At 33.2% G+C, this 25,021-nt stretch overlaps 2 protein-coding genes across 3 annotated transcripts in view; one reads left to right on the forward strand and one right to left on the reverse strand.

Moving 5' to 3' along the window:
* LOC143238898 (uncharacterized) overlaps positions 1–11,110 on the reverse strand; it is a 39,316-nt gene extending 28,206 nt beyond the window's left edge. Inside the window, exons 1-6 of one of the 2 annotated variants that reach the window (XM_076479531.1) lie at positions 10,754–11,110; positions 9,889–10,204; positions 4,906–5,088; positions 3,126–3,243; positions 2,745–2,875; positions 1,483–1,611 (exon numbers count right to left, since the gene is read on the reverse strand). In XM_076479531.1, the coding sequence (XP_076335646.1) occupies positions 1,483–1,611; positions 2,745–2,875; positions 3,126–3,243; positions 4,906–5,088; positions 9,889–10,111 (784 nt within the window). In that variant the 5' untranslated portion in view covers positions 10,112–10,204; positions 10,754–11,110. Of the gene's footprint in view, positions 1–1,482; positions 1,612–2,744; positions 2,876–3,125; positions 3,244–4,905; positions 5,089–8,779; positions 9,044–9,888; positions 10,205–10,753 lie in introns of those variants that run through there. The other variant, XM_076479532.1, reaches the window with a different exon arrangement.
* Positions 11,111–23,614: 12,504 nt separating this feature from the next.
* The window catches only part of LOC143239501 (potassium channel subfamily T member 2-like), a 151,978-nt gene continuing 150,571 nt past the window's right edge, over positions 23,615–25,021 (forward strand). Inside the window, exon 1 of the mRNA XM_076480632.1 lies at positions 23,615–23,745. Coding sequence (XP_076336747.1) covers positions 23,627–23,745 — 119 coding nt within the window. The 5' untranslated portion in view covers positions 23,615–23,626. The remainder of the gene's footprint in view (positions 23,746–25,021) is intronic.

Consider the following 25,021-nt stretch of genomic DNA (forward strand, 5'->3'; position numbering starts at 1 on the left):
ATTTATTTAAAATTACGTATTTAATGACACGTTAAAAGTTTTAAATTTTATTTAAAAGTTTTTGTTTTTAATTTCGCGCAAAGCTACTCTAGGGCTATCTGCGCTAGCCGTCCCTAATTTAGCAATGTAAGACTAGAGGGAAGGCAACTAGTCATCACCACCCACCGCCAACTCCTGGGCTACTCTTTTACCAACGAATAGTTGGATTGCCCGTCAAATTATAACGCCCCCACGACTAAAATGGCGAGCATGTTTGGTGTAACAGAGATTTGAACTCGCGACCCTCAGATTACGAGTCGAATGCCTTAACACACCTGGCCGTGCCAGGCGATTTAAAAGAGACTGAGCGTGACCAGGTGACTTGAACTGTGGATCTGTAGGTCTATTGTTTGCGTTTCCTTACCGCAAAAGAATAAATAATTGTGTTTTTTACTTGGGTCGTGTATGGGTTAAAAGAGTAACAGTCAAATTCATCCAACGTTTCTTTCTATCAAATCACTTTTTATTTTCTATGGAAAATAATAGAAGACCACAAATTTCAGCACAATAATTATTTACAATACTGATGTTATACCTATGTACGCACTCTATACAACTCGTGGGTTAACAGAGGCCGTGGAACCAAGCAAGATCAACAAGAAATAGTTTGAATATGTAGTTTAGAAAATGTATTTAAAAGTCACACCTCTGTTAATTTTAAATTAATGCGCCATTCTAGCTAATTAAGTTGAGTTACCAGTAGTTAGATGCATGCATGTCCAGTATGATTCAGTAGTTTAAACACCAGACTATAGGTCTGGGAGTCAAATGTTCGAGTCTCATTTCCGTCAGAAAAAAGAAAAAGGTTACTCCGGTTGCGTTATAATGTTGACAGTCATAAACCACTGTTTGATCAAAGAAGAAGATCACAACTGTTGGTGGCATGTCCTGTTGTCTAGCTGTCAATCAGATCGATGTTAGGGACGGTTAACTTGAGTAACTTTGCGCGAATGTTCGAATACAAAGAAGCTTGATTTTCACGACAGTTAGCAGACAGTCTCATACATTATATTAGTAAATACTGATATACTATTCTACATTTTTTCACTTTTTCACACTCTTTGGAGTAAAATGAAATAACTTCTAAATTGAATCTGACTTAGATTATTCAACAATAAACCTAACCTTGTATATTATTACTGGTTTGTTTAGTTTTAAACTTCGCGCAATGCTACACGAGGGATACCTGCGCTAACCGTCCATACTTGAGCAGCAAGTTTTGTTACTGATTCTTTTTAAAAAGCAGTAGTAATATTGAATAATAGGGTAAAAATATTAATACCGTGACATCGCTATGATTTCTTTAATTGCGTTAATTTGCAATATGTGTGTGGTTGTGTTTATATGTGTATATAATATCCCTCACTCTCTTGAAAAAAGGCTTTCACTAAAGAAGTGACTTTAGTTGGAAAATTAACAATAGCAAAATTTCACCAGTCTTACCAGAAGCAACAAAATAGACAGTTGTACTAAGTGACATAAGAGATGAAACATGCACACTTTGTCGAGTAGGGTCATAAAGAAGAGGTACAGTGTCGCCGTTACTGGTCAGTGCTGTCCACTCCTCTGTACCTGGATAAGCAGATAAAAGTACATTAAAAACATACCAGGAAACAAATGTTATATATTTTTCTACAATTAAATGTATTTACAAGGTACTTCAAAAGTATATTCTTCACTTTTTGTTTGCTTTTTTTATATAGTTTTGAGATAATAGTAAAATATTAAAATTACTAAAAAATCATGAATACTTACGAAGAAAATAAAGTGTGTTTAATATGATCTATTTAAGCAGTTATAAGTTGGACAAAATATTTGGATTTGTAAATTATTTGTTATAAAAATGTGTTTGGAAAGCTTTCTCAATATCTTTCTGGGTTCTCCTGCTGGAACAGCGGTAAGACTACGCACATACAACTCTAAAATCAGGTGTTCGATTCTCCTCAGTGAGCACAGCAGAAAGTATGATGTGATTTTGTTAAAACATACCCTTTCTCTAGGTTGTGGGTTATGACCCTAATCACTTATCGTATCTGTCGGCTGCTTTCTAATTTTGTACCTGTTGTTTTCATTATTAGGGGCCTGGCATGGCCAGGTGGGTTAAGGCGTGCGACGCGTAATCTGAGGGTCACAGTTTCGCATCTCCGTTGCACTAAACATGCTCGCCTTTTCAGCCGTAGGGGCGTTATAATGTGACGGTCAATCCTACTATTCGTTGGTAAAAGAGTAGCCCAAGAGTTGGCGGTGAGTGATGACTAGCTGCCTTCCCTCTATTCTTACAATGCTAAATTAGGAACGACTAGCGCAAATAGCCCTCGAGTAGCTTTGCGCGAAATTCGAAAACAAACAAACAAACAATTCATTATTAGACGAATATTCAATGCATTTAGGCACTATGGCTGTATATATATTCATGGGCTATCTATTCTGCAATCACCACGAGTATTGAAACCCGTTTATTAGTGGTGTTAACCTTCAGACGTGTTGCTGATCCGCTGGGGGCTTCACTGCAAAATTAATAAAAAGAATAATGCTAGATCGTTTTCAATACAGTTTTTCTAGCGCGATTATGTATTTGCTGACGCATACATCTATAATAAAAAAATGTTGTATTTTTACATATGTACATGTATTTAATGCATTAAAAATATACTGTATTTTATCTACGATACCATTGTTAAAATCAACAGTTGAACTGTACACACCTTTCTTGAACGTGCTTATAATGACATGTTTCACGTAGCCAAAAGCACGTTGGCAAACAGAAGAATGTCCATAACAAAAACATGACAGAGCATTGATGTCATTTTCCGTTTGAACGGTCCCATGCCTGCGTCTATACATGATATAAAGCGATTACAAGAAAATCAACAATTATATCGAATTCAAAAACTACAATATCCATTCTCTTTGGTCTCAAACAAGAGAAACAAAACACTAGAAAAATTATTCTGTTTTTACCAGTAATTAAAATAACAACTAAACATTACACGTAGGCTAGTTGTAAAGGTGTATTCTTTCAAATAATACTTCACAAACAATAATTAAACAATACACAATAATCATGTAGTATAAGTAGAATGAACCTGCATCCATCTGAAACGAGCTCATATGACTCATCCTCACATGTGTCACATCTCAGACCTTCAACTCCTGGTTTACAAAAGCATTGCCCGTTTTCTTTGCAACGAGTGTGTATTGATCCTAGAGTAAAGACATAATGTACCAACATAAAATAGTTACATTTTGCCCTTAAAGATAATCAATAGAAGTATTTTTAAAAACGACTCGTATATGTCTATCTATTACAATACTATTACTTAACATCTGACCCCCAGTGGCATAGCAGTATGTCTGCGGACTCATACCGCTAAAAACTGGGTTTCAATATTCGTGGTGGGCAGAGCACAAATAGCCCATTCTGTATCTTTGTGTTTAATTCTAAACAAAGAAACTTAACATCGTTATAACATTTCTATAGGTTGTAATGGAACGTTCTTCTTAAGAAACGAAATAATATAAGACATTAACTAATGTCCAGCGCAGATCTAAATGAAATTATTAGCGCTAACGAAGCTGAAATATTAGTTGCCAATATAGGTTTTCAAGACAATGTTCCGTTGTTGCTACTAAATTATCATTCAAATTATTCAGCAGACACAACTTTTAAGATAGTAAAAAGAAATATGAATCTCGATCTATGTCTGGGTGAGCTTCAGGTAATCATAACGTTATATAAATATAGCCAATATCACAGGTTGGTTTTTTTTCTTCAATTTGCCCTTGTACAGGGTGACTGATGAGGAAGGAAATTCTTGAAAACCAGTTTATTACTATGACAAGTCATGAATGAAATGATAAAGTTGCTTTTAAAGTTCTTTAGAGTTTTTCTAATCTGTCATTGTTTTCTACATCAGGTTCTAGTTTGCATAACACTCCATCGGCAAACTACCTAAAAGATAGTTTCTTGGAACATCGTCCTCAAGTTTACTAATACAAATCATACAAATTATTAATGTCACTGTAGGTGCAACTAATAAAAATTATTAATGTCACTGTAGGTGCAACTAATACAAATTATTAATGTCACTGTAGGTGCAAGTAAGTTTACTACTACAAACCATACAATTTATTAACGTGACTGTAGGTGCAACCTTCATTCTTCCAGTCACGTCATCTTAGAGGTTTCATTAAGCTGTGTTAGGGTTAATAATCTTTAAAATATTCATGAAGCGGAAGAGTATATTTTATACCTCTTGTTCACTCTGAACTGAGTAGAATCACTTGATTCTTTGAATTTTTGGAAATATGTTTTTCCAACTGATTGTTTTCATAACTTGAACTAGCTGTCACAAGATTTTAAAGTCATCTCAACAAAAAAGTAAAGCAATCGACAGTATCAAGACATCAATCACAACAAATCGATTTTCTATAGCAGGTATTTAGTTCTAATAATAGAAAACAATTAATATTTTACATGTAAAGAAAAACATTTCTTACATTTTAGGTTGAAAAATCAAAAAATGCGGAAACTTTTCGATCAGAAATATGGCAGCAGTGTCGTATGTTATAGAGAAAATTAAAATTATATTTTTGTCTGCAAAAATTTAAGAAGTTACATTATTATGAATATTGTGTTTTTTTGCAAAAGCAGAATAATTTAAGAAATATCAACCTTAAGTTTAATAGTTTTAATTTAGATCCAAAGTTGTGATGTTTTATTTATTACGTTCTGAAATATTTCAGTCACTTTTATAAGATTTAAATTCTCATAAATATTTAGACTCTATATTTCTTTATCATTGTTAGACTTAAATAATATTGTTCAAAAATAATACTTACTGAGACTTTGTGACATATACCTACCTTTAAAATCACATAGACACGGAGTGCACTGACCATCTTTCATAAAGAAGTTGTCCTTGCATCGTTCACAGTAAGGTCCTTCGGTATCACCTTGGCAGTTTTTACAGCGACCTCCTTGTCCTGTCTCTTTATACAAGTCCCAGTCGAAGTAACACGTCGAGGATCTTCCATTACATTTACAAGCTAAAAAATATGGAAACATTAAATAACTGAAATTATCAGATTTGGTTAAATGCTCAGAACAATTTCGTAATCTGCGTCTGATATTAAAATAAGTATAAGTGTGTGTGTCTTGTTATAACAAAGCCACATCGGACTATATGCTTTGTCCGCCCAGGGAGATCAAGCCCCTGACTTTAGCGTTGTAAATCTAAAGTCTTGGTTTTTTTTTAATTTCGCGCAAAGCTACACAAGGGCTATCTGCGCTAATCATCCCTAATTTTGCAGAGTAAGACTAGACTGAAAACAGCTAATTATCACAACCCACCGCCAACTCTTGGGCTACTCATTTACCAACGAATAGTGGGATTGACCGTCACTTTATAACGCCTCCATGGCTGAAAGGGCGAACATATTTGGTGTGAGGGAGATTCAAACCCACGAATCTTAGATTATGAGTCGAGTACCTTAACCATCTGACCATGTCGGGCCTACGAAGACTTACCGCTGTCCTTCCTGTTATACATCAATATAAATAATACTGTTTAAAGAGAGATCCTTCTAATTATAATTTTAGCGAAAACTTTAGTCAGAATTGTATCATATTTTTTTATATGTTACGATCACTAGGAAATGTGTTTTGAGTTGAAACAGAAAAACCGGTGTTAGCTACTTTTGAGATATTTTTTGAAACCGGATAAAACTTTCAGAATCGTTATAATTGCTTGTTTATCGCATTACAAGAAATTTTAATACAAGTGTTATCGCAGTATTTACATAAGCAGTTAATATTGTTTCATTATTACAATATTGTATGATTTTCATTTCTCATTCTGTGTCGCCTAAGTGGTTAATTATATTTGTATTCAGTTCAGTTTGACCAAGGCTGTAGCTTGTATTCAGTTCAGTTTGACCAAGGCTGTAGCCAAAAACTTGTATTAAATGGATATATGAACGTGGAACAAAAACCTGATTATCATCTAGTCATTGAATGTGTTATTTACATTATAAACCTCAAAGGCTATAAAACCTTCACACTTGACGCAAAAGCAAATAGAAAAGACAAGGACTATAACAAAAGTTATATCTGTGTGTTATATTATTGCTTCGTACAGTCATAAATCTATATAAATATACCTTTCTAATCACCGACCCAAAATACTTTTTTCCAAGTTCTAATGTTAGGCTTGGCCTTCCTATTTTGTTTCTTCATGTTCTAATGATAGGATATGCCTCCCTATTTTGTTTCTTCATGTTCTAATGATAGAATATGCCTCCCTATTTTGTTTCTTCATGTTCTAATGATAGGATGTGCCTCCCTGTTTTGTTTCTTCATGTTATAATGATAGGATATGCCTCCCTATTTTGTTTCTTTATATTCTAATTATAGGATATGCCTCCCTATTTTGTTTCTTCATGTTCTAATGATAGGATGTGCCTCCCTGTTTTGTTTCTTCATGTTATAATGATAGGATGTGCCTCTCTGTTTTGTTTCTTCATGTTATAATGATAGGATATGCCTTCCTATTTTATTTCTTCATGTTCTAGTGATAGGATATGCCTCTCTATTTTGTTTCTTCATGTTCTAATGATATGATATGCCTCCTTATTTTGTTTCTTCATGTTCTAATGATATGATATGCCTCCCTATTTTGTTTCTTCATGTTCTAATGATAGGATGTGCCTCCTTATTTTGCTTGTCCAAAACCATTATTATTATTACTCCATGTTGATTTCACCACCCTTTTACTTCTTCTTTATGTTTATCAGAAGGTCTAGTTAAAAGTCAATCATTCGTGATGACGTTTTTGTTATGTATTTGTTTGATGTTTAACATAATAAGAGCAGTAGGATACAATAATTATATGTGATATGATTGACACTATCAAACAAATTTCAGTTAATACAAAATAATGGAAATTCTAATTTGCATTTGCACTTTAATGTATTTTTAATACATATTTAACTGAAACTTACTTACAGTTTACTTATGTTACTGCCACACCTAATGTTGGTTTTTGGTGTTCAGTGTTTGAAACACAGACAAGCTTAAAGTGCACTTAGTTAAAACTAGTATTTTTTACCCCTTTAGTAAAAATTAATTGAGTCATACTTAAAAGTCTTGGAATAAACTGTGTATATTCAGCATTATTTGGACAATACTTCTGCCAAGTGGTAAAAGCGCTCGACCCGAACCGTGCTGGTCGCGGGTTCAAATCCCTATCCCACCTCATTCTTTCAGCCATGGGGGCGTTATAATGACAGTCAATCCCACTATACGTTTGTAAAAGAGTAGTGCAAGAGTTGACGGTGAATGGTGTTGACTAGTTGCCTACCCTTTAGTCTTCCACTTCTAGATTAGGGACGGATAACGCAGATAATCCTCGTGTAGCATTGCGCAGAATTCGAAACAAACTCATACTTCTTTAAACCCTTGTAACATAAACCATAACACAGTAATAGTACTCTGTGTATAGTTATATTATAGAACATGGACTAACACCTTCTGTGGTAGCGTGGAAAAACTGTCCAGAGAATGTGAAGCCATTAACCCTGGAGATTATCACATTAATAAATCAAAATCCATTAACCCCGGAGATTATCACATTAATAAATCAAGTGCATAGGTATGGTAGCAAATGTTTACTAAGTTAAAACATTTTTATTAACTATTACGCAAACTTTCAGTTATAATACGATGCAAATATTGCACTATTCAAATAATATTGCAATCTATTGTGCACCGAACATAGATATAAATGCTATGAAAATTATAATAATAGATGTAGTACTTCAATTGGTTATAGGGTTAATAAATATGCCGGTTAATGTGTTCACGCATTGAATAAAAGCTCCTGCCATGCATTACAGCAATGAATTAACCATCGCAGGTTGTTTCAATGTTTAATTTATGTCTTAAGATTTTAAGTCTTTTAAGTATCTAAGGAACGATTAGTCCATTCTACTTTGATAGTTCTGGTTGTCAGATAGGATATACTCATGAAAGTTTAAGTTAAGACTAAATATTAAAATAATTATCTATGTTAACCATAACTAGCCTAGAGGGATAATAATACAATTTCACTGGGTTTGTTTTTTTTCACTTCCTCATGATGGTCAGAAATCTGACAGAAAAATGAGAGAACTAGACTCACTGAAGAACATGATTTCTATATTAGAATACTTCTTCAAAACTTCAGGCATTATACGTAAATTGTACACAGAAAGAAAGTATTTGAGTATTATCTTCAGAGCAAACTTTTTTTCATTATTGACAGTAGGACTTAATATAGAAATCCTTAATTATAAAACTCATTTAGGTTGTTCCCTATTTTGAGAATACTGCAAAACACATAGAGTAAATGGGTAATCTGTGTTGACCGCCTAAACTATCTCAGTGAAAAGATAACAGAGAGTTGTTCAAATAGGATATCATAATACCTAAAGCACCAGAATAAATGAGATATCGACAGTAGTATTTAACAATCACCCAAGGCTTCTTTTAAAGATGTGATAGAGGAAGAATGGATAGAATGTAGGAAAACAAATCTGTGAGCAGAATTTATCAACTAATAGAGAACGTAAAAGTATGTTCACTGTTAGCAGTCTCGCCGCTGGCAAGTTAAATAATATTATAACTAAGGAAACAGTCTATTAGAAATATGGCGCAGCAAATAAGATATCTTGAAATAATATAGCGTAATAACAGAAATACCTTTTGCGAAGAGCAGGTTTTGTAATCTTAACTGCAGTAAATCATGGACTAGACTGCTGACCAGAGTTTGAATTAATATGGAGGAGCTTTTAATGGTACGTGGAAGTAGAAAAAAATCAGTTGAACAAAAGAAATTTATATATGTAAGCTTCATACACTGAGTGAACATCAAACTGATAAAATTTTGAAAGCATTAATATTTCTTCCTTTGCACGTGCACATGACTAACACAAAACTAGGCCTAAACATCTACATCTTACTGCAACGCCGCCTTCCTACAATCATGCTCTCGTTTTCTCTCTCGTCAAGCATGCGCTCAGCAAATGTCAGTTGCAAACTTTCTCTGTTAACCTGAAGAAGACCTAAGAAGGTTGAAACGTTGTTCTGTACTTTATTTTAATTAAAGTTTTAATACCCATACCAGCCAATTTGAGAATACATGTTGCATTCAAAGATGTGAATTTCTTCAAGTTTTACTGAGACATTTTCTTTTGTATTTCCGAAGAGACTTCGACAACAAATCCATCATAGAATAACATTTTTTAACGCTCGGCAGGTAGAACAGGATAAAATCATTGAAATAAGTTATGCTAAACCTTAAACCTAGCACTTTCAACATACTATGACTAGAAACTGCTGTATGAAATGGATGTCATCAGAATCGACATTAACTGTGACAAAATCTATACAAGCTTTGTGCTTATTTCAAAACAACAACAACAACTTCCATAATATACATTTTAACGAATTATATGTTAAGGTGTGTCTGTTTTTTATCACAAAAATGCACAATGAGTTATTGATATTGTTTCCACAGCGAATATCGAAACTCGATTTTTAATGATATAAATCTATAGCCTTACAGCTGAGTCGATGGAAATTATACGTTAAGAATAAAACTAATTTTAGATTAAAAATACAAATCAATCCATTATAAAGCTACAATGTAATAAAACGTTATTTTAAATATGCGTTGTAATAAATCAGTGGAAAAAGTACAGACAAATAATTAAATAAAATAAAATATGTGATATTCGTAATTCCGAACAAGCGTTCATATCATGTGGCATTTAGCTTAATCAGCTTACATTGAAAGAAATAGTACTTACGTTCCCACCAGTATCCACTCCACACGTAAAGGTTCTGTGATTCTATCCTAGTGGCGAACATGTCCAGAACACAGAATAACCACAGCCTTATAACACAAATTATCGATGTCATTTTTGCATAATACAAATTTATACCAAGAGGCCTAATGATATCGGGTAATAAAAACACGAGTTTCAAGTTGATAAAATATTCTTTTAAACCTATAAAATATTTCAGTTGCATTCAGCTTCATTAGTCCAAGTCACAGTTCCTTGATATATAAAACATTTGTTTTTCTTCCAACGTATATGATCATGTTTGAGTTCTTTAAAGAACCTGAAATGAGAGTTTATAAAACAACATAGAAATTACGTTAGGAAATTTCTGAAACGAAAAAAAAATTAATTTGTTGCATTTGAATTCAGACAAATGGAACAGGATATTTAGATTAGGCTATAAAGTAAATAAAAAATCTAAGCCCTTTGATTTATTTTCAAACACAAAGAATAAATCTATTTTAAATACGTTTTAGAAGACAGTGTAAAATTACGTAAACAAGTCAACTGAAAAGAGACTGCTCTGAAACATGGAAAATAATATTGGTTAAAACGTATTTGAATATTATATTTCAGTTACATATAACGCAAATTCTAATCATAGATAAAGGCGTTTAAAGGGCCCTCCACGGTTACAGGGGTAAGTCAACGGATTTACAACACTAAAATCAAGGGTTCGATTCCCCTTGAGGACTCAGCAGATAGCCCGATATGGCTTTGCTATAAGAAAACACACATACACTCACGTGTTTATAGTCCCAAAAAACAAAACCTAACATGCAGCTTTTATGCTTATGATACGATTGGAGCTCTTTTCTTTATTTCTTACCTAGACTAACGATTGGTTGGTCACATTGAAGGTCACACCATCTCCTTAGTTGTTCCTCATCACGTGAACAGGCTTACTGGAAACTCCTTGTTACACCTTTATGAACGCAACGAATATACATTTTCTTCCCATTTCTAGAATGTTCATTACTGTTTATGAATTATTTCTGTGTAATATTAAATACTAAAAATTTCGTAATGGTCGTTGTACGTATTTGAATTAATCAGATGGATAAAATCGTTTAAACACTTCAAAATAATCGTCCATATTACCCCTGATGGTCAAAAAAAAGATCTACAAGTGTTATATAAAAACACATTTTCTTCGGGAACAAACGATCGTGTCTGATGACAAAGAAACAGAACAAATGTGCATTCCGGTGGCGTTGAAAGCGGTTGTACCTTTATTTTCATTTCTGTTTCAAAGCATGAATAAATAAGTCTTCAATGCGTCTATTAAACCGGTTTATAGACAGGCTTTATGATCTACTCTAGAATCTAACAAAAGGTGAATGCTAAAAAAATGGGAATGTTGAAGGTTTTAACTACCATATATTTACACTCCAAACATGGAGAACATGTCGTATGTTTTATCAGCAAACACAGTTGTGTTTACTTTCCACATTCTTTCAGTACCGTTCACTGCATGTGTCTTTAAGAAAACGTTGTGTTTGAGTCCCTAAATCTTCGCCAATATCCGCTTTTTCCAAGCAATGTACATAGTACTACATAACATAATATTGTATAATTGTTACATAGGTTATTCGTGTATTTTAGACTACTGGAGGATTATAATGATTTAATTCAAGTAAAAGATTACGTTTTGGTTCATATATCTGTATTAAGTCACAGTGTGGTGTGAAAACAAAATTATTATATTGATATCTTAGTTACAATAATGTTAATTTGAAAAGCAAAATAAAGAAATTGAATAAAATAAGTACAAAGAGCATTTTAAAACTGTTAATGTACTATTCCAGCTAAACTGTGTTCACTGAATGAATAACATGGTAAGCTGGTATTAGTAAATCATTCCAATGAACGCAGTGGTTCATGACAGTACGATTAATTATCTTACTTAAATTGCACTTCTGGTAAAATAATTTATATATAGGAGTCGTAATTTTAATCATAATATACATATACGTTTATTTATTGTTCAACGCGTATTTAAATAATAAATGTTCTCCTATAGCTTCATTTAATGTTTCCAAATTGTTTTAACATGCGAAACCGACTAATGCTGATCAAACATGTCGATATTTAATACATCAAAAAGACTTTCTTATCTGAGTAGCCAGTGACCTAGAGGTTAATGTGATAAGTGGTGATTTGGGGGTATCCACGTGAAGTTAGTCTCACGGCTCCCCTGAAAACTATATATCTGCATTTTTGGGTGCATTTCAAAAGCGGCAAACAATACTCGTGGTGAATGCTACTGGTTATGTGTCTATCTTGAAGTCAGTAGCTACACGACTCTTCGACCTGGTTGTTTAGCCTATGTACACATCAAGTTCAGTCAAAAGTAAGAACTGGAAATAAATGTTAACATATAAAAATTTAGAACACTTATTACAGATAACTGGTAGAATAAACGGCAGCGGCTTATATTAACACAATAAAGTGTTAAAGCACTGTACCAAGTGACTTGACAGTGGCAGGTGCAGCGACTGTCAGTAATATGCCACTAGTTAAAGCTATTTCTGTTTTGTTCTTGAGAGTTTATTTAAAAAATTCAAATAAAAAGTTCAGCATAATAAACCAAAGCTTTAACTTCAGAATCGGTATACAATGTGTACTATAGACTTCTAAACAAAAATAGTGCAAAATAATGTTTATGTGTTTATATAAATTAACAAAAACAAGTTAAAACAAAAAATTAATTCATTAACTACGCTGCATGAGTTAAAAGAATCCACAGGGTACAGACTGCAAGTAGGATATAAAATGTGCCGCATTATAACTTGTACTCTGGAGCTCCTTCAAATTTACACAGCGTGTTTAATTTGAATTTGTGTTATTGTTTCTGCACACTTAAATATTATTTATCACAAGTATGGAACTTACTATTTTTAATGCAGTCATTTCTTTTTTGATGTATTTCGCTTGACTATTTCAGTATTAATTTTTTTATCCCTGTAATCAAAGCTCCCGATGAAAAATCCCTGGCTCTTGGAAAACACGAACAGAAAATAATCTAGGCTATACATTGACGTATTAAGGAATAAAAGTATTTTTAGTATATTTAGGAAATTCTTTGGTATGGATTCAGAGAAACTGTGTGTTTCTTATAGCAAAGCCACATCAGGCTATCTGCTGAGCCCACCAAGAGGTCAGAGAAACTAGGATGAATTGAAAGAGAAATGTAGTAAACGTATTACAGTCTAGAAGTGTTTTCAGTCGTTTTAATCATTGAAAGGAAAAATATTGATTCTCAATTCAACTATTAATAATATTATGTGCCATAGATTTCAGGTATGAAAACCGCCAAATAATTTCATAACTAATTTCTAAAACATTTTCATACATTTTGTTTTGAGGAAAGTACAGTGAGTTGATAAAATATTTTATCTTTATCTCTTGGGACATCTTATATCTTTAAATGATAAACTAACTATTTTGGGGATTTGAGCCTGAATAACATAAACCAATCAGTTCTCTCATCCGGTTAAGGCACTTCACTCGTAATCTGAGGGACACGGGTTCGAATCCCCGTCACACTAAACATGTTGGCCGTTTACCCGTGGGGGTGTTATAATGTTTCGGTCAATCCCACTATTTGTTGGTAAAAGAGTAGCCCAAGAGTTGGTGGTGGGTGGTGATGACTAACTGCTAGCGTAGATAGCCCTCGTGTCGCTTTGCGCGAAATTCAAACAAATCAATCTCCGAATTACACTCGAAACAATGTTTTAACAGGCATATCAACGTTTTGGTTTTGTTACAGTTCTTTTAATGGATTGTGTGAAACCACAAGAAAATATACGAATGTTTTATAGCTCTGCTTCAAAAAGGTGATATAACGTTAATAGAAGAAGGAAAGAGTCAAAACGTTTCTGTTCAAGCACTCCATCAAGAGCCTGTTTTCTTATATTCTTATTTATTAGCTGGTACAGAAAATCCATTTTTTTAAGGTTTTTGTGGCTGATAAGTGATCTGGTAACAATATCACACATTGTAAATAACGAAAGAAATATATGGTAAAATATAGGATCACAATTACAGACTGATGGAAACGAAGTGCGTTTGAAAGTTGTAGTGACTGCAATTACAATACGATTTTAAAATATTGTTAACTCTGTAATATTAACTAGCGATAGTGAAAAGTTAACTAATAATAAACAAATTGATAAAATTAATTTAGAAACACCAGTAGCAAAACTGGACACTAAAACCTTTTACAAGACTATAGTAAGAAAAAAAGAGAAAATAATTTTTGAATGATTATCATGCTCAATTACCAAGAGATATTCGGAATACAGTATAAAGAAAAGAGTGAATCAGATATACAATAAAGACTTATACATTATTAGTTATTTAATCCACTAAGATTAAAGAGAACATAATGTGACTGAAAACGAATTGTGTCCATATTGTAATACTGTGATATGTAACAACTGGCATATGTGTTTTAGGTGTATTGAAAGTAAGCTTTTGTTAAACATGATTTTTAACTTACTTTCAATAATGTTGGAAAGAATGTGAATCGTTCGATTATCAGTTTTTATGTTCTTATAAAAGTTGCAATAATTCTAATTGATGTGTGCAGTTCCGTCATTATATTAGAAAAGAGTATTATATACAGTTAGTGGTCTGAGATACAAAAAATAATATGTTCCGCGACCTTCAGATTACGAGTTAAGTGCCTTAACCACCTGGCCATGCCGGATCTGTGTTTGTTATGCATGGAACTCATTTCCCTGCAGATTTGTATTGAATTTGGTTAATAATGAGACCTTACTTGCTTTGAAGCATTTCGAGAATTTTCTTATTAAAATTTTCATCAAAACATCAACTACTATTTACTTAATACGATATATCATACAGCAGTTATTAAAATCACATATTTTGTATATATATATATTTTGTATACTTAATATCCATATGTTAAATGTAATTCGTGACTTCAGTCTATTAAATGAATGGTGGTGGGTGGCTAGCTGCCTTCCCTCTAGTCTTTCATTGCTAAATTAGTGAAGGCAATGTGTCCTAGCCACCACCAATCTTGGATTAATCGAATAATGTTAAGCCTCATTACTCTTATAATGCACTCATAACCTCAAAGTTCCCGTTACAACTTTTCTTGTGGTAGAAAATGTAAACCATATATTTTCACATTCACAGTTCCTCGCTTTAAACTACCAGATAGCGCCAGGCCCTTTACTTAGAAAACTGGCTACTGAAAGGACAAAAAGCAACCATTAAAAACGCAAAGAAAGCTTTCATAGCCTCGGAATAAAAAGTTCCACTATTACTCATAGCACATAATCTCTCTTAATTCAAACGAAATTAGCAGCTTCGTGCATGAATACTTTAAAACGTCGCTTCTTCAAAACATAAATATATATATACAATTAAAATAAATACAACGTTAAAATCATTACAAAACAATCTGCTATTTAACACGAGTCTTGTCCTAAAAAGACCCTAAATATGTTACTTTTTAGTTAAAGTCCCTGTATAAATAACTACTTATTGTATAATGATTTTAACGTTGTATTAATTTTAATTAAATAAATATATATATGTAGGTTCATTACTTTACAAAATGTACGAATTTAAACATTGTAACACAATGTATGATTCTAGTTTCTAAAGAGATAATAGATAACACTGTTAAATAGTGTTGTTCTTTCCATCTGATTTTGTTCATGGTTACTGATGAAAGGAGAATTCCCCTAAACCGGCATAACGCAATGAAAAATAATGAATCTAATGATAGACTGAACTCACATTTATTTTTGAATAATCTTAGATTTTAGCGCCATCTGTTGTGTTTCCCTTCAGATTGTACCAGAAGATGTATGTTACAGTTCTACGCACTCTGCGATAGAGTGAACAATTATGTAAATTATTTCAACTATAGAAGAATGGTATATGATAAAAATTAAATAGGTTAACCCAACAGGATATCACCGCACAGCTCACCAATTTGTACGATACAAGTTAAACCAACACAGATTGGTACTGAAAAGATGAAGCTTGTAGTAGCAAGCTGATTTGGTTTCAAGTCAGAGTAATTACACTAACTGCATTAATAATTAGTCACCTGTATTAATATTTTATAATATCTGAGGTATTACATTAAAAAATTTGAATTCAGATTGAATCAGAAAGATAATTTATCAAATTACGATTTCGCCTGTGACAGTGAAAACACGATAATGGCTGAATGACATTTTCTATTTTGTATTTTCAAAACTAAAATGTGGCATTATTTTTCTCACCAGCAGTGGCTTCATAATTACGCCTAACAAAATTTTGTTCATAACACATGGTAATGACACGCATATTAAATCACCTTACTTCTGGTCCTTTCCAAAGCTTGTGGTTAAACAGGTTAAAAGTCCTGATCCACTCGTTACAATGAGATTAAAGCTAAACAATTTGCAATTACAGATGAAACCTAAAATGGGAATTTTATATTACAGAACTATGCAGTGCGAAGTTCCTACACAAATACTATTGGTAATCACGAAAGTTTAGAAGTTCAAAAAAATATATATCTGAAAAACATGTGTTGCCATATTAGCTACTAGTTATACATTGGAGTAGTGAAAAATGTCAAAGAGTTATTCCCTTGAAAAAACTTCAAGAACACAACAGTCAATTGCATATAAAGCAAAAACTTTTTACCAAAAGTAACTGAAGAACAAATCAGTTCATTGCATATAAAGTATGAGGTTTGTACTTGAACAAACGGAATAGCACATCAGTTCATTGCCTATAAAGCAGCAGCTTTTCATCAGAACTTCAACAATACAGTAGCTTATTGTATATAAAGTATGAACGTTTTATCTGAACAAACTCAATAATACGCCAATTCATTGCATATAAAGCAGGATATTTTCACCTAAATAAATTCATGAAAACATCAAATCAATGAATATAAAGTAAGGAATTTTCACCTGGAGAAACTCAAGAACACAACAATTCATTACATGTAAAGCTGAAGCCTCATTTTGAATTGTAAATCAAATAATTCTCGTGACTTAGATCTACGAAAGCGATTCAAAATTATAATTATAATCTTCTCTCATAATAATGGCCGAGTGAAAGATCATCTGTGTAATCAATACTTAGTGTGTGACAAACAGAAGGACGTCGTTAGATTGTAAAAACAACATTTCTGTTTAAATGACTGCAAAAAAGGTTTGGCAACTTAATACCACCTTAATACTGATACAACTTTTTAAAATGAAAGAGAGCACTTCGCGAACACTACAACAACTATACTTTGTTTGAAAGAGAGCACTTCGTGAACACTACAACAACTATAATGTTTACTTTGTTTGAAAGAGAGCACTTCGTGAACACTATAACAACTATACTTTGTTTGAAAGAGAGCACTTCGTGAACACTACAACAACTATACTTTGTTTGAAAGAGAGCACTTCGTGAACACTACTACAACTATACTTTGTTTGAAAGAGAGCACTTCGTGAACACTACTACAACTATACTTTGTTTGAAAGAGAGCACTTCGTGAACACTACAACAACTATACTTTGTTTGAAAGAGAGCACTTCGTGAACACTACAACAACTATACTTTGTTTGAAAGAGAGCACTTCGTGAACACTACAACAACTATACTTTGTTTGAAAGAGAGCACTTCGTGAATACTACAACAACTATAATGTTTACTTTGTTTGCTGAGTGAAGAAAGGCAATGTAAATTCTTACTCCACTCTAATACAGAAAATACGATATTTTTATGGACTGGATACTCATAAAGTATGACGTCATCAAGACAAACCATCCAACTATTAATCCAAGTCTGCCTAAAATATCTTCTACAGAATTCAGTTGGATAGAATAATTTATATTACACTAGTTATAGAAATACCAGCTAAATGTGAAATGCATCTCTCATGGACTAAATTTAATGTCTTTGGGTTGCTCAAATAGGTTCTCAAAAGTTCTTTTATATACATAGGTTGGTGTATTTTCGAAAGTTTTTAAAGGGGTTTGTACAACACTTTGATCTTATTGCGTCGTACAGAGCACCAGTTTGCAAACAGGATTCTTATAGTTATTAATAACTGATATTTCAATTATAACTGATATTTCCCAGCAATAGTTTAGTAAACACTACATTGATAAGTTGTGTCGTTCATTTGCTGAGAAGTGGAAATAACCAAAATACATAATACTTTCACAACTGGTTTGCTTAGAGTTAATCATAAAGCTACAGAATGGGCTATCTAACGGTGTGAGTCCGTAGACATGCCGCTGTGCCACTGGGGGTCTTTACAGATGGCGAAACGTACTTGACGGGAGGGGACAATTTTCTGTATACTTACAGCAACAGTCAATGATTAACATTAATTATATTAGAATAATCGTTTATTCGACTGGATAATTTAATTCACATCAATTACGGTAAAATTATCCTTATGTGTGAGAGAGATAAAAGTAACATGACATAGATTACCATCTGGGTAACCTTAGTGTTACTGAACCTCACATGATCTCCTGTACTTCGGAAAACAATAATGGTTTTAATTTCAGTGCACGATTATCGTGATGTTAGGTTATATGACCACATGTCAGCTCACCATGTGTTAATATTGTTCAATTTAGAGGTAAAGACATGATTGCTAGAGTTTTAGAAAACAACATTATCCACAAAGATACTGTTACAACTAGAACACGTTTGTAATACTTTATTTTCGTCGTCAAACATTCGTGAAATAAATAGTGAGAATTTCCTTTGGTATCGGTCTTATCACGTAAGAAAATTATTAGATTCAGTACGTGAGATATACAGTACCGTACAAAAGTCTTAGGACAAGAGAATATTTTGTTACTTTTTACATTTTATAGGGCTAATTTTTCCATGCCATTACAGAATGTGAGTTTCAACACTATGGTAATGCTTCACTGATCCGTGTTGACAACTGAGTGAACCAGGGTGAGAATACTTATCACTACTTAGAATTCCCATATACTTGTATCAAGGGCATGTGATAAGGGTACTGCTTGAAGGAACATACAGATCGAATTTAGGGTAACAAGTAACTGTCATGATACATCATGTAGTGTCTTACTATATAGAGATAAACTAGCAAGGAGCTAGAATGTGATACCAGTATATGCTGTAAGAAATCAATTTAATAGCACTTCACAAATAAACCTTGATAAAAAACAGTGTTTGAAACTGTATATTATGTTTTATTGTCGTGCCACAGTCCAAGAATCGTAGATATTTGTCAATAGAGCATAGTGTTAACATAAAAGTTTTCTTTACCTGATGCTGATTGGACACTCCGAAAAATTGGTGCAGACTTGAACTTCTTCCCAAACACTGTCAAGTGCCATAGATCGTGAGACCGAGACAGGTAAGTTTGAAAATATGGGAGGAAGAGACAGAACACCTAAACTCTTTTTTTATGTAGCCATATAGACAGAAGCAAGACTACCACTGATCTCAAGCATGAGATAAACTATCACGTACCAAATAACTGAAGAGTGTCCAGATCTACAGTATCAAGAAGACTTAAATACAATGAAATATTGAGTCACGTAGCAGTTAAAAATCCCTTATTTCAATCTTTAAATATTGTCTAAAGCCTGACATTTGCTAAAAAGTACAAGAACTGGACTGCTAATGATTGAAAAAGAATCTTATGAACGAATGAGTCCAAGTCATGATCACTTCGCACCGACAGATTACTACAGTGAAATATCTTTTGATAATTATCATTCCAGTATTTTAAAACAAAAACAAAATGACACCCACTACTTTTCTCTACTATCTGAACCTCCACCCCCATAGGGGCCGAGGAACACACACATACAACACTCACACACAATAACGCATGTCTACACACACACAGTGACACACACGCCACCTGCCATCATCACTAATCAGTTTGTTTGTTTTTCTTCTAGAGCTTTTATGATTTCATATGAACCAAATGTTGTCAATCTTTAAAAGTATAACAAGTTGTACATCATAACAAGTGGATTTTAGTGATGCATATTTTTTATAAATAATTCTCTTTCAGGACCTTTGCCATCAAATTTTGTTAACTTTAAATCTTGTCGGTTTAGCCATCAATCTTAGCCCAGTTAAATTTAACTTCACGAGTAGGGCGAAGAAAAGGTTTCTTCTGAGCGCCCTCGATTGCTTTGCATCTCTTTTTGAAATGCTAAGTGTTAAATCGGAACACCTGCAACGATTTTTATGTATTTACTCTTTTAGGTTATGAACCTCAAGCAAAACGTTTGCAACCAACGCAGTTCCAAGTGTGTTTCCTTGGACGGCTTCATAGACATCGGACTGCATTAGTATGTCAAGCCAGAGTTCACCAGAATCTTCACACTCAATCCAGAAATGGATGGAGTGCGAGGTATAATAACTTCAAAGCTGTGCACACTATGACATCTTTCTCTTGACATACAATTTCTGCTCAATATGATATATCTTTGTAACTTACAACTAAGTTAGCATAATTTTTGTTCTTTGTTCTGTCTGTTTCATATTAGATTGTTCCACCTGTTGCGAACGTCATTGGAGAAGAATGCGATGTTGTGACAACACTTATTATGTAATATTACTCTACATGAAAAACTGACGTCATTAAATATAATGTAACAGCCTCAAATCGGCAAAACATAATCAATTTCAGATATGTCATCAACATATCAACTGTGTAACTCCTGATTTTTTTATCAGTGACTACTTTACCATGTAATTTTCTACAGGAAAGAAAGGTTGATATTTAATATATGATATATGCAAAACAATACCATCAATAAATTTACCTCTTTACAAGACCTGCCTTCTCTCTTGAGTTTTTATCTCCACTCTTTCCAAACTCTTCTTCAATTGGGGTAGTGTCCACTGTTCATAATCTGACCCTGGCATGCTACAATGAATTAATCATTTTCGTAATTAAAATACTCATCTATGACAAAACCCTAGCCTTAGTAAGCATAAAAATCAAGGAATGTCACAAGCTCACTGTCACCATAAAACTGACATTGTTTGTTTTGTTATGCACCTACTCAGGTTTTTCAGGCATTGAAATCAATAACAAGGCTTATATTATCGCCCATTTAAGAGTTCATGATTCACTTGAGAAAAAGAAAATTTGTCGTAATACACAAATAAAATACACACAATGTATTTATATATTAGTTATTTCTTGTTCCTAAAGAAGTTACATGCGACATATAAGGACTAAACGTTGTGTATTTACCCGGTAATAGTCCGCGTCCAGAGAAGACAACAACAAACAAGGTGAAGTACCCTGACGATTGTGCTGCCACCGTGTGAATGCGGAAACGCGCTAGTTACGACTTCCCATTATACCTGCTCTGTCGATTGATGGGAATTTTTTGTGGCTTAAATCCATCTTTCCTTCTGGATTCATGTAAAACATATATTCAGTCTCTTCTTATTTATGGTCTCAAATCCTGGATCTCTACATCTGCTCCTATTATCACAGACTACAAATCCCTCAGTTATTTATGATTTCTCAAGAAAGGTCTAAAAGTGCATTGAAGATAAATTTCTAGACACATTATCTGCTCTTTAATTTTGAATGTTACAAATATGTCATTTAATTATACACCACTCAAAAAGGGAAGATAAATTAGGGAAATTAGTGAAATATTTGAATTCTAAACATATTAACTACGTTTTCCTGACCGATATTTTTTCAACAGACAAGGATGTTTTAATGCCAGTTGTTATCAGAAACACATCCACTTTAACAGTTTTGTTTAAGTTCATTTTAAAGAAGAAGTAAAAATGTCATGTATCTTGTGCACAATCGTTTTCTGAGATTCTTACAGCGAGAATTACTCAAAATAAAATCTGTTTTAAAACTTAACTTTTCTCTGAACAACTTTATTGATTCTATCATCAATAAAAGTGTTCAACAACGACATCTATCCAGGTCACTGAACTATGACATGATGATCTCTCTACGTTTGTTTGTTTTTTTAATTTTGTGCAAAGCTACACGAGGGCTATTTGCTCTCTCGCCGTTCCTAATTCAGCAGTGAAAGACTAAAGGGAAAGCAGCTAGTCATCACCTCCAACCGTCAACTCTTGGACTACTCTTTTACTAACGAATAGTGGAATTTATCGCCACTTTATAGCGCTTCCACGGCTGAAAGGGGCAAGCATGTTTGTTGTGACGGGGATTCGAGCCCGCGACCCTCAGTTTACGAGTTGCATGCCTTGACTACTTGACCATGCCCGGCCTAGTTGAGGAAAGGATATACACTAAACTCGCTCTCCGTTTCAGCCTTCTCTCTAGGCTTACACTGCTGAACGCAGATGGCCCTCGTGTAGCTTTGCGTTAAATTAAGAAACAAACAAACACCACACTGAGGAAGAACACAATAATCCTTTGAATAACACAAACGGTTCATTTCTTTGGTTACATTGGGTTTCGTGCAAAACTATACAAGGACTATCTGAACTCACCGTCTTCAGTTTTTAAGTGATAGACAAAACGAAAGACAATTAGTCAACACCTTCTTAGTTTTCTGAGATTACAGTCAACAGCCAATCGGAGCTTGGAGCATGGTCCTTATATATGCTATTGACCTTATATACCTTTTACATTATACCATTCATATGTATGAGCTTTCATCACGTTGTTTCATGTTATATATTACGGCTACATTTTAGCTTACTGACTTAAAACTAAAAATCTTAATATTTCATTCTTCATGGAGACGATAAAGTAGCTTTATAAACGCATAAAATATATTCTATTATTAATCCATAATAAAACGATCTCTCTAAGGCATTCTGAAACATGATATTGTTGTATGTATTTCATGAACAAAATGCGACGTTTAATTACTATAGCTTTTCATCTTATTTTTCGGTAGAATAAATATCCGGAAATAGCATTTTCAAATTAGTTAGTTTCTAGTCTACAACGTAATTTTGTTTTAGAATCATACAAAGTTCAAGTTTCTAGGTTTTCTGAACACCACAGTTACAATGATAAAATCGTAAAACAGTGTAAATTTTGATTTTCTTTTCAAAGTTCCAAAAGTAAAATAAATCTAACAATGTTCTGGATCATATCCTTTATTCCTTTAAGCATAATTCTAACACTGCATTAATATTTAGTGTTTGTGTTTTGTATTTTATTGTACTAGAAACTGATCCAGTGAACTGATCAGTTTATTTGTTTGTAGCTAAACAATCCCAGGTAAACCTGTATTGTCACTAGTGCTCTATAAACCTGACACAAGTTTCCGAATCTAAAAATATACGTTGAGTTAATCGCATTCTAAACAAATTATATTGTAAATGTAAGTCATGTTTTAACCCAGTTTAGATTAAGATATTTCACCTTTTTAAATCTTGTAAGATCTGCTTTTGCAATTGATAAAGATAATCTGACCAACCTTTTTCTACCTTAGTCTTATAGTTACTTAACATACGAGAATGACTGCAGCATAAAGAATGTTTCTTCATGGAAAGAAACTGCACTGTGGAACACCATGTTATTCAGATTTTCCAGAATACCATCATATGTCAGCAAGCGTACTCTTTAGCTTGATAAACGTATTAGACTGAGTACGAGATTACTGAAGCAAGTAGCCCACTGCGCAAAGTAATGCCCAGCGATATGAACTACAGAAGCAATCGAACAGGCGTCAGTCGTTCGTCATCCATGGCCTCCAGCAAGAGACCTAGCGAGATAAAAACCTGTGTTGATCCTGTTCCTCCACCTTGGCACCGCCTACGAGATCTGATATTTAGAGATTTTACATACGATGACGACGGACAGAGGTAAGAGAACATTGGTGTTAGTTGCTTTGTTTCTTAAAGCCCTTCGATACAACTGGCTCTGTTGTAGATGCCAAAACATCGTGTGTATCATTGTGTAAATTCATTTACAGGGAGTAGGCAGATGATACTCGCACTGTTCATCATAAAATTATTCCTCGGTTCAACTCTGCAAACTTAAATAGTAATGATGCATCTATACATAAAAGTATCGTTGTTCCTTTGGAGAAACGCATTCCAAGAAATATAGTTGGTTCTGTTGACAGTTTATTCCCTTTCTAGCCTATCTTCTCAAATTTAGGTATATATTAAAACAAAACTTGAAATAATAAAACCAGCTAGTGATAACGAAGATAGTCTTGGCTATAATATGGTAATAACAAAAGCTTTTACGGCAAAAACAGTAATGTTTGGTGGAACTTCAAGGGTCAGTTACTTAAGTAAAAGCAACATATTTCAGGTAAATTGATCAAGATATTGCTTTATCTATAGTTGGTTTAACTCTTCTAACACTTGAGTCAACTTTGATTGGAGTGTTCATTATTAGATAGGAACTACTGAACTTCATTTTGATGAATGTAACTGAGTGTTACTATTCTTCGTTATTTTGAACACTTAATATAAAATCTATCAAAATATCATTCAAAAGTTGGTAACTTAAACCTTGAAAGTACAAAGTTACTGAAAATTGTTCCTTTGTATAAGAAACATATTTCGTGGTAAATTGAGTTTCGAAAAAAACAAACGAAAAACAAGTGTTTTTGTCACTGAACTGTAGTCACAGTATTTAAATTGTAAGTTTTATAAATTCAAATAGATAAAACGTACAATGCATTAATCATTGTTAGTCATAAATGTTGTATACCTTTAACGTCAGTACCTAAATAATTTTACTAATAAAAAACACATTATAAGTTGGTACAAACACAGAAAACTACTTATGTATATAGTGTAAAAATATTTTATACCAGGAGTACTATTTGTACTTCTGTATACATCCTAGGACAAAAACTTCATACACAATTTTAAATTTAAAAATATAATTAGTTTATATTAGTAGAACAAAGAGTTTTATCCGGGGTGGCGGTAAAACGAACCACAGATTTTAATGTCCGTAAGTTTACGACTGAATCATAGGGGATAGAAGGACGAGAGTTTGAATCATCTGCAAATGCGGAGAAATAAAAATTTAGACGCAAAACTGTTGTGAAACTTAAAATACTCGTCATATAAAATTTAGATGTTTTAAAATATTTACTCTAATTGAAGCACAACTAAG

Source organism: Tachypleus tridentatus, chromosome 13, assembly GCF_004210375.1.
Source record: "Tachypleus tridentatus isolate NWPU-2018 chromosome 13, ASM421037v1, whole genome shotgun sequence".
Taxonomy (NCBI): Eukaryota; Metazoa; Arthropoda; class Merostomata; order Xiphosura; family Limulidae; genus Tachypleus; species Tachypleus tridentatus.